This window comes from Acromyrmex echinatior, chromosome 18 (assembly GCF_024713525.1).
Source record: "Acromyrmex echinatior isolate Ae372 chromosome 18, ASM2471352v2, whole genome shotgun sequence".
Lineage (NCBI taxonomy): Eukaryota > Metazoa > Arthropoda > Insecta > Hymenoptera > Formicidae > Acromyrmex > Acromyrmex echinatior.
Genome location: NC_141869.1, coordinates 1,150,041 through 1,166,268, shown reverse-complemented (window position 1 = coordinate 1,166,268; position 16,228 = coordinate 1,150,041). Strand labels below are relative to the sequence as shown.

At 37.5% G+C, this 16,228-nt stretch overlaps 1 protein-coding gene across 5 annotated transcripts in view; it reads left to right on the top strand.

Annotated features, from left to right (window-relative positions):
* Positions 1-16,228, top strand: part of wge (BAH domain and coiled-coil containing protein winged eye) — a 59,135-nt gene that overhangs the window by 22,934 nt on the left and 19,973 nt on the right. Inside the window, exons 2-9 of one of the 5 annotated variants that reach the window (XM_087415820.1) lie at positions 864-1,088; positions 2,787-2,909; positions 4,551-4,559; positions 6,783-7,067; positions 9,338-9,742; positions 10,293-10,523; positions 13,318-13,485; positions 15,091-15,345. In XM_087415820.1, the coding sequence (XP_087271946.1) occupies positions 884-1,088; positions 2,787-2,909; positions 4,551-4,559; positions 6,783-7,067; positions 9,338-9,742; positions 10,293-10,523; positions 13,318-13,485; positions 15,091-15,345 (1,681 nt within the window). In that variant the 5' untranslated portion in view covers positions 864-883. Of the gene's footprint in view, positions 1-863; positions 1,089-2,786; positions 2,910-4,550; positions 4,560-6,782; positions 7,068-9,337; positions 9,743-10,292; positions 10,524-13,317; positions 13,486-15,052; positions 15,346-16,228 lie in introns of those variants that run through there. The other 4 variants (XM_087415821.1, XM_011063775.2, XM_087415822.1 and 1 more) reach the window with 4 other exon arrangements.

The following is a 16,228-nucleotide window of genomic DNA, read 5'->3' as shown; positions in this document are numbered from 1 at the left end:
CAAAGCCGCTCTATATTCTTCGTTTCGGTCTCCTCTCCGTTTTACTACCTTCTCCTCTCGTCGTTTCTCTCTTTCAACTGCCTCGTCAATCTCGCGATCTTTCGCCCCTCCTCCACTCCGTCTCTTCTCTCTCCCTGCCCCCCCTCTCTCTCCCCCTCCCCCGCGCTCTACCTCTTTTCCTTTTTCAACTCGTCGACTTTTCTTTTCCTCAAAACCGCTCTCTACAACGCTAACGATGCTACAATACTAACAACGTATCGACATATACCTCGACGTACTTTGACATCGGCACTTTCGACTCAACTGATTCAAAAGTATAAGTAATTTCTCGTCCATACATTGCGCTGGTACTAAACGCGAACTCTAAACGAAGATTTATAGACGTAGACGTCTGCCGCGTCGGATCTATCTACGGGATGCCTCGAAATGGCAGACCATAGCATTAAGAATGGATGCTTTGACCAATTTGGAGAACCAATCTTTTTTCTCTCTTTCTCTCTCTCTCTCTCTTTTTTTTTTAAGCTGTAGAAGCAACAACGATCTTGTTCACGTCCAATTCTCGTAAATTAATCTTACTTTCCGACTAGTTCTCGCTATTCTGAACTCTCTTTAATTGACTCGTTATTTAAAATCGATACGGTGAAAATGTTGCGATAAACGATAACGGCGGGGAGCTTGGGAAAGCTTTAACTTTGCAACTTCTATTCTACTTCGATACTACAAACGAGAATCTACCAATTGAAATTACGATCGCACTCGTCCTCGCGCAATTGAAATCACGAACGCATCTCGCGCGCCCGAGTTTGAATTTGTCTAAGATTGAGATTAATGTCGTGTGTTTTTTTTTCGCACACTGATTGCAGCCTCGGGAGGGGGTGGTTCGATGTTGGTCCCTCCCGTGGCCCAAAGTGGGACCGGGGATCGTCCCGTGGGGGACACGGTGGCACGGACTCAGCAGACGACCGGCCCCGCTGCCGCTACGACGACCCTATGGCCTTTAGCACCTGCGCAGCCCAATCAGGTTCCCAATCAACAGTCCCAGGGCATACCACCTCTGGCCGCTACGCCTGCGCCCGCTCATAATCAAGGTTCGCATTACACTATACTGACTATACGTATCAATCATCATTACCATCTCTCGCCGGCGTAACAATCCGGAGATTGAATTGCTCCGAAAGGATTCGGAAGTCCGATATCGCGAGTATTCCCCTTAATGTGGTGGAAAGTTTGCGTATGTTCCTTGTACTAACGTATCCACTATACGACTGTACAGTATTGTCGCAATATTGTCTCAAACGGGCTATCCTTCGTTAAAATACAACGCTCGAGAGCTACGATAACTAAATTAGTTTACTTGGAAACGCATTGCGTTGATAGATAAACTTTATCTTAATCTTACTCCGAATCTTAATGCTTCCTCTTCGGTAATTCAGACGTACGTCATATCAAACATTCATAAAAGATATTCGTCCGCAAAGTATTAAGTTTCCGTTAAAAAAAAAAAAAAAAAAAAAACATTGTCTCTTTCAATTTGACGAAAAATATCGTTGGTCTCTCGAGATACATCCAGTACACGTTATGTAATATTCATTATTGATCAGAGGTCGTTCACGCTCGATGCGTAATACGCTTATCATGCTTTATCAATCCGATATCTCGAATTTGGGCGGTATAGAAAACTCTTTGTGCGTCGAAGTTGGGAAAGCATTACTGAAGATTTCAAATGTCCTCGGTTCAATCCCGGATTTTGACGCAATCTCCTCCTATCTTACAAAACAATATTTGTAATGGCACCGCGTGCCAGTCGTGAGACTGTAAATTTCATAGAACTTCATCAATTTTGAGATGAAACACGCGTTTACTTTTTTCTTTATCGAGTTAGCACCTTACGGTTTAACATAATGGATGTGTCTTGCTGTGTATCTATCGTTATATTTGTCTTGACGATTGATTAATATCAGTTGAAAAACTGAACAAGCCTGGACAATATATTATAATTATTTATGCTTTTACAGAACTGGCCGTAAACACGAGCCGTTTATTTCGCAAATATAAGTCCAGTTTCGAGATATTACGAATTGCGATGAAATGTGGATACGAGTGACGCATTGCGTTTAATTCCATGATAAATCATATAGTGCGTGTGTATGTGTGTGTGTGTGTGTGTGTGTGTGTGTGTGTGTGTGTGTGTGTGTGTGTGTGTGTGCACGTGTATGTTATGTTTGAAACGTGTACAGAAACAATATAGAAATTCTGATTTTTGGATTTAATGATAAATATATGGAAAAAATATTGTTACATCTGCAAAAGTTGTATTTGTGATTTAATCTATGATTCCATTCGTACAAAACAAAGCGAGACTAGAGATAAAAATAGAAATATAAAAATAGACTATAACATACATATCATATATTTTCGCATCGCTTATCACCACTATACCATATATTAGATATTAAGATAAGAGAGAAGAAGAGATTCGAAGAAATAAATAAATCTTTTCCCATTTTGTATTTTATAATAACCAGTTATGCCGCGGAGCCCAAAGAAAGAATAATCTGATATTTTTCCTCTCTTTCAGAATGTTTGAGATAAGTATAGCATTTAATGCCATGCGTGTCTATCTTTATTAGTCGTTTTAATGTATTCTTTTTCAGAAGTATATCATCTACGAGTCCATCAGTAAAAATTAAATGTCACTTGCAACCTCGCAACGTTGCGTTATCATGAATTTTTAAGCTCCAATTAATTATTATTAATCGTTTGATATCTCGATGATGATGTTACAGGTGCAAACCGCTACGGACTGTACTCGTTATTTCCAGGGGGTGGCGGGGGCAGTTACGTCGCCGCCACCCCCGCCACCCCCGAGCAACCGATGCCAGCACGGGCTTATCACGCGACGCACAAGGGTAAGTTTACAATTTCCTTTCTTACGACTTCGCTTTCTACGAAGACCACTCGAGGATATTTCTGGTCTGCGAATGCCTTACACGCTTTACATTTTATAAAAAGAACATTTTCGTAATCCATTCACTTTCATTCCGTTCGATATAAATTCTTGTTAGGAATTACATTTCGAAGCTCACATTTAATAATCTCAAGTCTTGTATCGCAGAATTTCTTCTCAAATACAATGTCGACGAAAAGGACGATTTTGTTATCTCTTTGTAGTATCTCTTAAAAATTTAACTACGTACAGATCTGAAAATAATTTTGCTGGATAATCAAAACAATTAAAATAATTATAATATTATAATACAACAATGTAATAGCTTCAAAAATAAATCAATTCAATTTAGAGAAAATTCGCCTTGATTTATTGGATTATTTTGTTGTTCAATTTAGAGAAAAAGCATGAAAGCCAACGCTGGTTCTTGTTGTGAATATCTCAGTGTTATTTATTCGTAATAAGATATAATAATTAACTATGTAAAACCTATCTCTAGACTTTACATAGTTTATTATTATATTTTATTACGAATAAATAACACTAAGATATTCGCAGCATAAGAACTGGCTGGGATAAGCGTTGGCTTTCATGCTTTTTCTCTAAATTGAATCAAAATAATTGTGTAAAATTGATTGATGGAATGTCAAAACTTTTGATAGCATTACTCATTATGTTTAGGATTTCTACATATTCGATGGTCCATCAAAATTATTTCTATCTAAATTTTCAGATACTTCAGCAAAATTGTTCTGTCTGTACAAAGATCGATCTATTTCGCATTACGTGTAATTGAAGATACAGACATTTCATAAATCGAGCCTGGGACTTTCGAATAAATGTACAATAATATATATACATAAAATTCATTAGTTATAATATTATCTATAAGATTTCCGTAAATAATTCAACATTGTCAGATCAAAAACGGTTTGAAGAACGCTTAGCGATCGAAGAAACAGATCAGAAGTCTTTTAATGTTAAACTTTATCATCCTCGCAACTTTTCCAGACTTTGCGAACAGAACAACCCTCCTTCCTCCCTCGAATAATTGAAATCTCGCCGGTGAGATTCGATTTTCGACAAGATTCCAAGAAGGAGGAAGATTTGACCCTCCGACGCGTCCCTGCGTTTCTTTCTTTGTTTTTTTTTCTTTTTTGAATCCATTCGCCGTCTATCACGGAGCCGCGTTTTGGGTTACACCTCGAACAATGAGGTTGTTAAGAACTAAGAAGGCGAGGTAAGGTCTATACGACGACTGGACACGCGGCTGCACGCGGGAATTCTATTTGTGACGCGCGCGTTTTTCTTCAACTCCTCCGGGTCCTTATCCAAGTTCGCCGCTTTAATTGCATAATTGCTCCATTGTGGATTGGAGAGACCCGCGAAACCTGTGAAAGGTTCCCCCTTCGAAATGTCTTTCGCGAACCGTCAAAAAAAAAGTGGTATAAAAGGTGCTGCATTAATTGACAGTAAGCCGTAAGAGTATGGACTCTTTGAATTGTATCTCAAGCCGACTTTTCATACAGACTTTTGGGGGAAATTTTATTTTTCTAATTTTCTAATCTTCATCTTTATCTTGCATGCTTTCATGTTGCTGCAGAACGGACAAGTAAGTACAAATGAATAATTTGACACAGGATTGTCATAAATTCATCATTCTATGATTCCACTTTTCCCTGATTTTCAGACAAAATTTCATGATGTGACTTTCAATAATATTTTGAAATTTTTTTACGTTTTCATCCTGATTTGGAAACTTAATATTTTAGATCAATTTAACATAGTAATTAAATTATTATTAATGTTGCTGACACTACTTGTATTTTTAATTGTTAAATTGGTAATATTCCAAAACTGTGTAGGTGCGATGTATAATACATATATTAAACTTTTTTATAGCCGAGAATATTTACTTTTCAGAAAATTTTGCAAAATTACTTGATTTTCCTAACCGTTTTCAATTTCCTTGATGACGGTTTCCTGATTTCTCTGATTTCCAGTTTTATGGCAATCCTGATGAAACGTGATAAGGAAAGAACCGCCGACATAAATGCAAATTTTTTTTAGTGCGTTCTCAGAGAAGAACACGCTTTCTGTATACCCATTAATGACAGCCAATTCTGTGCACGTTGTGGATATCAACAGGATATTTTTCACACACATTAATTTGCATAGGCAGATACGTATCCACATTTAGATAAAATCAATAGTCCTAGCAATGGCGCAGCACGCCAAAGATATATCGCACTGCCGCGCTGATAGACGCATTTCCTCTCGAGAATTACGCGTTTTCCTTGCGAAACGGATCCCGAAAATATTAATCACTCTTTCTATTGATCCTCCTCTCTTTAGAGAAACAAAAAGAGACAGAAGAACTCTATACTCCACACAGTTAACTAATTACCGATAAAATATCCAATCAGTTAATTATCGATAAAATATGGAATTTTAATTATTGGCGAAAGATGGGATAAAATAGCCCCCATGAGCTATTCCCACATTTTATAATAAAAGGTAGAAAATGTTAACATTTCACTACGCAATTTGCGAAAATTTGTAGATGTAAATGTACAAGTGCTTCTTGATTATAAATAAAGAGAAATAATTATTATACAATATTATCAATATTAAAATGTTAATAATAAAAATATTACATCATAAATAAAATGTTATATTATAAGAGACATTGTTCTTAATTAAGGGATATAAATTTAAAAATAAGCTTTTACTTTAATTATTCTGTTTCACGTACATCAAATATGTACGATTTGTTTCTATCTTTAAATTGGAATTTATCTCGCTTCAGTCTTTCTATAAATTGTATAATATGTTACTGCACTACCGCTTCAAAACATGTGTACATGAATGTATATGATGGGCAAATGTATGTATGTATATAGTAAAAAAAATCTGTGTTAAATATAACACATTTCACATGTCCCAAACGGTCCACTCAAATTTTTGTGTTAAAAAGTAACACAAATATTATGTAAAAAATTAACACGAGAAGTAATACTTTGACACAATTTAAAAACAAATTTTATGTAAAATTGACACATTTATAACGTTAAATTTAATTGAAATTAGATACTGCTTTTACATTTTTAATTTAAACGATGTAATATTTAACATATGCAATATATAGATTTAACAGATATTTATTGTTACAAAGAGAAAATATCACAAAATATCTGTACCTTTTATAAAATATATAACTAATTGTACAGAACAAATTTCTTCAAAATAAAATTAACATTTATAATATATTAAATCAACACACACATTTTATTCATTTATTCTTAGAATTTATGTTTTAAAACTATTATTTTTATATTATTTGTTTACTTACCTATAAATTATGTTATTTTAACACTGAGAAATGTTAAACTTTAATTTAACACAAAATATTCAAATAACACAATCATATTACGTTAAATTAAAACTCGGATATATTAAAGATTCAACAGAAAATTTTAACAAGGATTTGAATGGACCGTTTCTAACACATATACAAAACGCTTTTTACTGTATACGTACATACGCACGTACATTTCCGCAGTGTATTGAATTCGGGTCCGTGGATTCGTTAAGCCCAAATGACTGTGTGGATCAGTCATCCCCGCGGGAAGGAGAGAAAGAAACGTATTGTGTTGTATCACACGGACATGATGCGTGAAAGAGTTAAACGTTCTAGGGTTAACAAACTGCGCGTTACGCCAAGTAGAGTCAGTCTATTCGCGTATCGCGATACCGGTATTTCCTATTCGCGGCAGACGAAACTTACGTTCGTCGGCGGAAGCCCGGGTCGATTAATCGGCGGCGGATTCTCCAGTTTCAGAGAGCGTGTTTTCCGCGGCGGTCGGGGTTGGGGTGGGTGGCTACACCTGGGGTGCTCCCACGCCTCCGCCGGGATCGCCCTATAGCCCCGTGCCCGTGACACAGCTGGAGCTGCTGGCGAAAAATTTGGCGAACCTGGCGCCCGCAGCCGCCACAGGTCAGCAGGCCCTAAGTCTGCAGGGTGTTGGCGTTAACGTGGCTGGTAGTCTGCATCACGCGCAGCATACGCAGCACACGCAGCATACCCTCAACGTTACCGGAATTCATCATCTGCATCACGGTAAGAGTCGTCAGGGTAATCCGTCGGAAAAGAAATCGAGTCGAAAAGAATCGCAAATCTCGATTTTTGAAAAAAAAAAAAATATATTTATGTACAGGATATGTAATAACGTCCATTAATCATATAGTGTTATTCTCAATAAAAAACTGAGACGAAAAGTCCTCTACCATCTTGAAATTTTCGTCATATTTTTTATTTAGTTATCCAATGAGCAAAATTGATAACTTTATAAGATAACTTTATAAGATATTTTTAAGAGTTTTTTAAGAAAAGTCTTCAAAATATTTCACAAAGGACACGAAAAGATATCTTAAAATTGTCTTAAATATCGATTTTATCCGTTTATTCGGCAAATTTTAGAAATTACTATCTCGTTTTATTGCGAAAATTGCAAAATGGTAGAGGACTTTTCGACTTGGTTTTTTTATTAGAAATAGCACTGTATGATTAGTGGGCGTTATTTCAGTTATACCCTGTATATATATATTGCAAAATATTGAATAATATAAATTGGCGTGAATATCGAAAATTTAACTTTTTTAATTTAAAACGAGATTTTCGAAATAAACGAGTGAATTATTTTTGAATCGATGATTAAAAACCTATGTTTCCTTCGTGGTAATATTATTGTTCAACAAGGAAAAAAAGAAGCAGAATTATAGGCAAAATTGATATAATGCTAATTAATATCAAATCGCTCTCATCTTGATCCTGATAAAATTTATTTAACGTTACTAAGATAATGATACCCGAATAACTCACTTTACCCGATCCAAATCATCAGCCCTTTTATACGATAAACAAAAAATGCAGAGTCACGTCAAGGAGTTAAGTATATCAAAATAAAAATCACTCATTTTGAAGGGATTGTTGAAAGCGTAGAACAATTGGCATTATTTGGAGACACGGTGGTGGCTCGGCGTTAAGCCAAGCGCAGCGACACTGCCGTGTCTACTTTATATAAATCATGTTACATCGATTACGTCTCTCGTATTAACTAAAATTTGACGAATTTAATTAATAATTAAAAATTGATAAAAAGAAATGTGACATGGAGAGGAAGAAAATTGGACCAGAATATCTTTAATTTCTTTCACTTAGCAAACTAACTGACTTCTGTGTAAATCATTACACAAACAACAATTTTATCTATACAACGAATGGAACACTCGTAGTGCGGAAAAAGCATCGGAAAAAGCTTGGAAAAACATGTAGCGAGTTTTTCCTATATTCTCCATTCTATATTATACGTTCACCATTTGTGTTTCGACAATAATTTTAGCAGAAATCATTTCCATTTCAAGTTATTTTATATTATTGGCACACAATATCAATCATCACGAAAATAGCACAGGTCGTTACGTTCAGCTCGAATCTAAGGCTGTCGTGTTTATTTACACCTGGGTTTTTCGACCGGTATGCCGCGGCATTGTTGTACCACAAACATTTCTGAGAATAGATAAAAAAGAAGCGAAAAAAGAAATAAAAATAAATAAAAACGTTTTAAGAATTGCGAAAATTATGTAAATTATATGCTGTGTTTACTCTCATTTTAACCAAAACGTTATATCATCAACGATATCATCATTGCAATAAAAGATCTATACTGAGCATAAAATGATATACCTCGAGAAATTTAGCTCATTATTTAAGAAGCAGACTTTCAAAATGTCTTTTGTCCAAAATTTAATCTTTTTAGTTAGAGATGTCGGAGTGTTCAGTGTGTGGTGGTGTGTGTGTGTGTGTGTGTGTGTGTGTGTGTGTGTGTGCGCGTGCGCGTGTTGAAAGACTCATATTATAAGCTGCTCTGAGATACATTTCAGAAAACATTTTTTCATCGTAATTTATATGCTGAAAAAACGTAGACATTTCGAGGTGCATTATATTATATTTTGAACTAGAGACAAACAAAATGCATTTATTTAACATTTTTAACAATTGTTTAGCAATTTTGTTTAATATTTCACTACTGATTGACATATTGTTATTTTCAGTAAAGTGCGTAGTTTTCTCGTATGCATAATTTCTTTCTTTCTCGTTTTCTGAAAATTACAAATTTTGGGAAAAAAAACACATTTTGAAAGTGCTCCTCATTTAACGTGCCACAAATTGAAAGGTTGAAAAATGCTGCTCTATACTATCGATATATATATATTGATTTATGAGAAATATTGCGCTGTTAATACCTAAATTCCGATGTACTGCAATTACGCGGATTAATTGTACGGTGAGAATACGTTAACGTAATTTTCTGTGCTTTTTCGCGAAAGGTGGCCTCCATCAGAACACATTCTCGCCTCAACTGTCGCTAGTAACCGGCAGTGCACCAACATTGACCATCAACAACTTCTCGTCACCCAATTCGACCAACGGTATCGCGCCGACGACGAGTGTCCTCCTACAGGAATATCAACCGCCAGGCGCAACAGTGGCGGCGACAGGATGTACCGTCACCGTGAACGGTTCGTCCTGTCTAACCAACACCAGCAGCACGACCAGCAGTATGATGATGCACGGTGGTGTTGGCAACGGTGGTAACCAGGCGATCAGCAACCAGATCGCCGTTCAAGCCACCGCCACGAAGAAACGTGAGGCTTTCCTTTCCAGTCAAGGCCAACCGGTGAAGCTGGAGAACAAATCGACCAGGACGTCGTGCCTCTGCAGGAACAGCAACGGTACGACGTCCGTTCTCCCTCGGACTTTTCCATGTAAAATCCAATGAATCGCATATGCGAACAAATGCGTCACGCTTCGAGATTAGGGCTGATGCTTAGGACCGTAAAATAAGCCGAATACCTGCTTGCCACTCGAAATGTGCGGATAATATTCGGGCATCTCATCGTGCCTTGGCTCTATTCGAAATATAAAATGACGAACGGTTTTTCCATTAGTCCTTTAGATTTTCAAACTTTTGCATTCTAAAATCTTCGGACGACTGCAGAGACGAATATTGGGCTTCGAATCTCAGACCTTGTCTTTTTCGGATTATCGAAGCTTCAAAATCGGTATTTTTCTAAAAAAGAAAGAAACTGTATTTTTTATCCATATCTTTAAAATTTGAAATCTCCAAGAATTGTAAAACTCTGAAATTCCGAGTTAAAAAAAATTCAATAAACCGAGAAAACTAAGATGTTAAATTTTCAAATTTACAGCCACACACATCGACACGGATTCATTTTGAACTTGTATGCGTTGATCACGAGATCGGGAATTGATTGATTACAGGAAAGACAAAGGTGGTGCATTCAGATGTGGGATGCAGCAGGACCCTACCTGTTGTCTCGTCCTGGAACGGACAGGATAGCAGCGTTAGTACTAACAATAGCAGTGCTAGCCTGACCGTAAAAAGGGAACCTTTGGCTTCGGTACCCTGTCAAGTCGCAGAAGTTTCCACATCCCTTCATGCCACCACCACCTCTGTCAAGATTGAACCCGTTCCACCGAAGTCCGAGAATGGTAAGTCGATCTCCGACAAAAGTCTCGTCTAAGAAAATACGATCCGTACAGTCATAATTACATTTAAGTTACGTACATGGTTACGTTACATCACTAGCACCACACAAAGACTTGCCATTCGTCGCGTATGTAGGCGACGCAATATGAGAATCTCTTGTTTAAGATACAAATGACGGTTTTTTTTTTTTCAAATCAAGATATTCATACTTCTTAATGAGAAATCATCGTTTCCGGAAACCGCGATACAAAAAACTCTTGTATAAGATAACAGATAATACCGTCCGAAATCAACATGATCACTCTTTTTAACCGCATGAAGAATCGTCACGCTGTTCGTCTAATACGAAGGCGGTGCAACGCCTTTTTTGATAGGCGCACAAGTATGAGGGGGGGGAGGGAAGAAACATGTATAACCGCGCGATATAGGAGCATGAGAGTAAGAGAAGGACGATGTGAGACGAGATTGTACGAGACGAGAGACCGACCGGTCTGTCGGTCGGTTGATTCACAAGCGAAATGGTGAGAGGAAAAGAGCAAAGAAATAAGGTGCGCGAGAGAAAGAAAGAGCAAGAAAGAAAGAAAATAAGAGAGAGAGAGAGAGAGAGAGAGAGAGAAAAGGAGAGCGGCAGACAGGCAGACAGTCTCGTTAAAGTAGGAGGTGCGTGGCACGCATGGCGACGCAAATACAAGGCGTGGTTCGAAAGAGTCTCGACCCTCTCTTCGGTCCTGACACATCCGCACTCCCTGGTACACCTCGTGCCGGTGCGTGATGCCCACATGTGTTACGTCATGCGAGCATAACGCGTGTCGCCGAAGGTGCGGAGAAAAGAGGCGGACGGCTAACGGCGAACAGGAAAGAAAAGAAAGAGCACGAAGCGAGGGAGGTGCGGGGAAAGGGAAGATCGAGATGGTGATTTAAATGAATGCACTTCCGAATCAACTGCCGCGTTCCGGTGAAGATACGTAGAGTTGAGTACCGCGAGAATAATAGGGAGCTTTTGCTGTATATCATACTGTTTATCGCTAAAATCATTCACGTGCGCAGTTCGACTTTCCACCGAATAACGAGACTTTAGCGTTTACCGTATTTGGATATACGGTACTGCAAAAACTCCCTAACGTTAAGAAGAGCAGATGGGTAGAGACGATGATCTAAGTAAATACCAGGGAATAGAAGTAACTCGTTACTTGTAACGAATTTACAGTTACAAGTTACTTTTTTGGTAACTTTACTAGTAACTGCGTTACTTTTTTTCCTTTGGTAACTGTAACGAAGTTACATTTTTTTGGTAACGAATTTTATCAGTTACTTTTATCGTTACTTTGCACACGATTGGATACGATACGACACAAGCCATTTAACTGTAAAAAATTTCATAAATTTATACATATAATAAATGTAAAATGGATTACATGATTAGTCCTGTAAATATAAAAAGTCCTGCAATTTTACAGAAATTATGTAATTCCATAAAAATTATGTAAATAGCAGGATATTTTCTGTAATTATCCAAATTTTAGTAATATTACGTATGTATTGTCATATTATTGTTCCTATAAACTACACATACACATCATAATTGTATCCACAATCTGCTTAGTTACAAACCAAGAAATTAGTTTTATTTGCATATTGCAAATTTACAAACGTGTGGACGTTTACAATTATTATAGCGGATCTCAAAATTATCCAATATAATAGTTGTAATTTTACACAATAATTTTGTACAGTGCATAGCGATATTTAAGACTAGATAAGCCCCTCTAGAACCGTCCGCTGATTGGCGGTCGTCGATTAAAAAAAAAGTAACAGAAAAGTAACGAAAAATTAACGGTAACTGTAACGAGTTATTTTTAAAAAGTAATTTTCCATTCCTAAATACAACCGTTTATTCAGATACGATGAACGCTAAGGTCAGGTTATCTTCTTCTTAACAACTAATTAAGAAAAGAATAACGTGACTTTAACCGTACCCGGATTCACGTTAATGCAAAAACTCCCTATTTTGGAACAACGACGAAATTCTCGGTAAACCACGGTAAGTCGGTAAAATTTTAATACATTGAAGAAAATATCGCGAGGTTTAACGAAAAAGATCGATAATCCAGAAGGGAAGAAAGGAGAGGATGATTTGAATAAATGCACTTCAGATATAAAAAACTTGTGGACAGTTTCCGTAAATTGCATTGCTTTATCCACGATCCATTGTACCTACAATTTATCTATAATTTATAGACTGAAAGTCTAAATTGAAATAGTTTTAAATTCAATTGGTATGTTCACAACATCAATACGTAAAACAATAGGTCTATTTTTAGCTGAACTTTTTTACACGGTTCATCTTTTCTCTTTTTTTCCTCCAAGCCAATGTGAGGAGAAAAGCAAATAGATGAACTATGCAAGAAGTCCATCTAAAAAGAACAAACCTTATGAATTGTTAATTGCAGCCATCAACATTTTTTCACGTATCTACGACAGCATAAAACTGAACTCGACAAAATATCGATTGTTTTTTTGAATCTGATAGTTCGATGATAGTTCTTGATTTTTACAAGCGTGATTACAAGCGTGATGCGTATTTAAAATGCACAAAATTAGAAGAAGGAAAAGCCTTTAATACTCAATGATACGATATCCATGATAGATTTTATCAATCAATGTACCTTTGATAATCATTTCTGTTCGTGCTTCGTTATAATGTACTCAAGTTTGAATCGAGTCTACGATCGAGCCGACTGCAGCATCGCAGTTTCTCTCGTTGCGATTCACGCGCGATTTCCTTAATCGTTTCAGGGATAGCCGTTTCTAATGCGGGAGCCAGTGGCATACCGGTTGGCATTGCTGTGGCGAGGCAGCGATTGCAGCATCAAGAAACTTCGACGTCTATGCGCAATGTGTCCTTAAGTCATCACACGTCTCATCACGCAACGAGTTATCATCATTTCCAGCCGGACAGTCTAGGTAAGTTTTTCTCACGAAGATATCGTGATTATGAAACTCTACTTCTAGACGCAATGAATGAAATCGCGAGCGTTAACATTGGAACGTTCTTACTCGCAAACGTAAAAATCGACATTCGATAACGCGAATACGTCGGACTCAGATTGTATAAGGATTGTGCTTTTCGCCAGCATGAAAGAGCAATGCAAAAAGCGCAAGTGGAAGAAATAGTATTGCGATTTCTTTACTAAAATGTGAATTCTTTCGATACCGTTAATTGAAAAACGTTACAATGTAAAATTGTTCGCAAGGTCTACGCGTCCACTTCCAGTAACCGCGCGATTGTTGCTTTTTTATATCGAGTACAACATCGAGTATCTAAAGGAATATTATGTGATCAAATATTAGCGTTAGACTTCGACAAACCTGTACGTTTTTCCAACAGTTTGTTTCACAGTTAAAGGATATCTCTTTCAAATGAATATGCCCAGCTTCCAGTTGCATGCAATATATATATATGGTATCCAATTACGCGCAGCATGTTTTCATAGTGTGATCGTTCAAGTTGCAACTCTAAAGTGAATATTAAAGAGCGCTCGCTTAGGTTTGTTGGTGGCTGGTTATTTTTTGAAAATTTATTTGTCGCGCATGAAGAAAATCTTTAATAACAATTGTACGATACTTTTTACCGATCCAACTTTTCTACACTTATCGCTTTATCAATGTTGAGGAATGAACGATTTGCCGGCTGCATTATTATCTCGTATCTTGAGCGTAATTTATTGCGAAAAAATATCGCCGCTATTACCGCAAGCCTGAGGCTATTATTTTTATGACGATACTTCTTTGAAAATGACGCCATTGATAGAAGAGAATGCATAGTTTTACGTAGATTCTAAGTACGAACTTTTAATTGATTATCTCTGAAACTTTCATGGAAATTTTTTATCAATATAATGAAATCATCACTATATATGAACTGAATCTTTTTATCTCGATACTCTATTCCAGAATTCTTTCGTTTACTTATTACTTAAAAATCTGCAGAAATCTCATAGTTTCGACATTTTAATCCGTTCCATAATGTAAAAACGAATATTACGCGATATGACGGATCGTATCTGACCGATGTTCATCGAATTCCGAATATTGCAAACTAATACTGCTTCGAAAATAACGCCATTAATAGAAGGGAATGCATATAGTTTTACAAGTAAACTCAAAAGTACAGATTTTTAATTACAGTTATCTTTAAAATCTCGATGAAGATTCCTTATCAATATTAATAACATCATCATCGTACGAACTGAATTTTTTCGATATCCTATTCTTTACGCTTCCACTCGTATTACCTTAAAATGTTCAGAAATCTCACGGATTCGACATTTTAATTCGTTCCATAACGCAAATCTGAAAAGAACTGGAATATTGCAGATCGAAACTAATGCTCGTCTAATTTCTCGAATTGCTGGCTTTTATTGTCATTCGGTGGAAAGAGGATCGTCGAAGCTTAGAACCATCCGTAGCTTAGAGGTTCCGCTCTCTGCCACCGACGGATACTCCCCTCTATCTCTGTTGATATTCACAGTGGATGAATCTCGATGAACAAGCCTGGGTCCGTTGTAGGTTCCAGCACGGCCATGGCGGTAGGCGGCACTACCCTGGTGCACTGCGGAGGGCCTGGAGGGGAGGATCGTGCGGCCCACCTCGCTGCCATTCCCTCCGGGGCTCTCGCGCCCTCGCTGAGCCTGAATTCCAGTCTGAATTCCAGCCTGAATTCCACCCTGGGCAGCATCGGCGGCGGACCGGCGGCCACGGCCGATACGGCCGCTGCTGCTTGGCCGCCCACACTGTGGCAGTATCCAGCTACGGCGGCCGCAGGTGGGTAATCCGCAGCCGATCATCATTAGAAAAATAATATGCGAAACCACCCGTGACCTCGTGTTGTACAATTGAGCTCGAATGGTAAACGAAATCTTACGAATCGAGATTGGATAAAAATCAATAGTAAGGAAGAAATCGTAGGTATACGAAATTTCATGTTTCATGTTTCGGTAATATAGATAATTTATGTTAACATTCGAAAATCGAAATAATTGGAGAGTAAATAAAAGAATCAAAGATTTTATATGAAAACTGAGTCCAACGAGAAAATATGAGTCCCTCGACGAGTCCATCGATTGCAATGAAACGGTCTATAAAATTCGGTTAACGCTAATTAAATCATATTTGTTCTGTGCTAACAAACCGTGTGTACTTGATTATTTACAAAAGTAAAATTTGATGAAAAAGTAGCGCGTATCACTGAGAAGCGTATGAGAATATTTACCTACATGAACGTAAATTTGCATAACGTTCATTTTTTACGACGCAAACGGTTCGTATCAATGAACAAAGGATGAAATTAACATTTCGCAATGTGCGTATGTCATATCGCATCTATCGGCGTGAGGGATTAACTGGGCCACTAACGAACGACCCTACACAATTTTGGATCGAATTCACCCCTCGCGTTGACCTCCCCGGCCTCGTTGACCGAGTGACATTTATCCAAATAACGCTGAACTACATCGCCCGGTCTGCAGCTCGCGCGCGTATTTTCGCGCCGTGTAAATCATTCACGCATACCCGTTTAATTTAATTCGTCGCTCGATAGGCGTTCAGACATGGACAAAAATTCACGCGTTAAAGCATACAAGTTGCAAAACCAACCAACGTTTTTACGCTCTTCCGATAGATGTTCAAATAAAAACAACAGTAATAA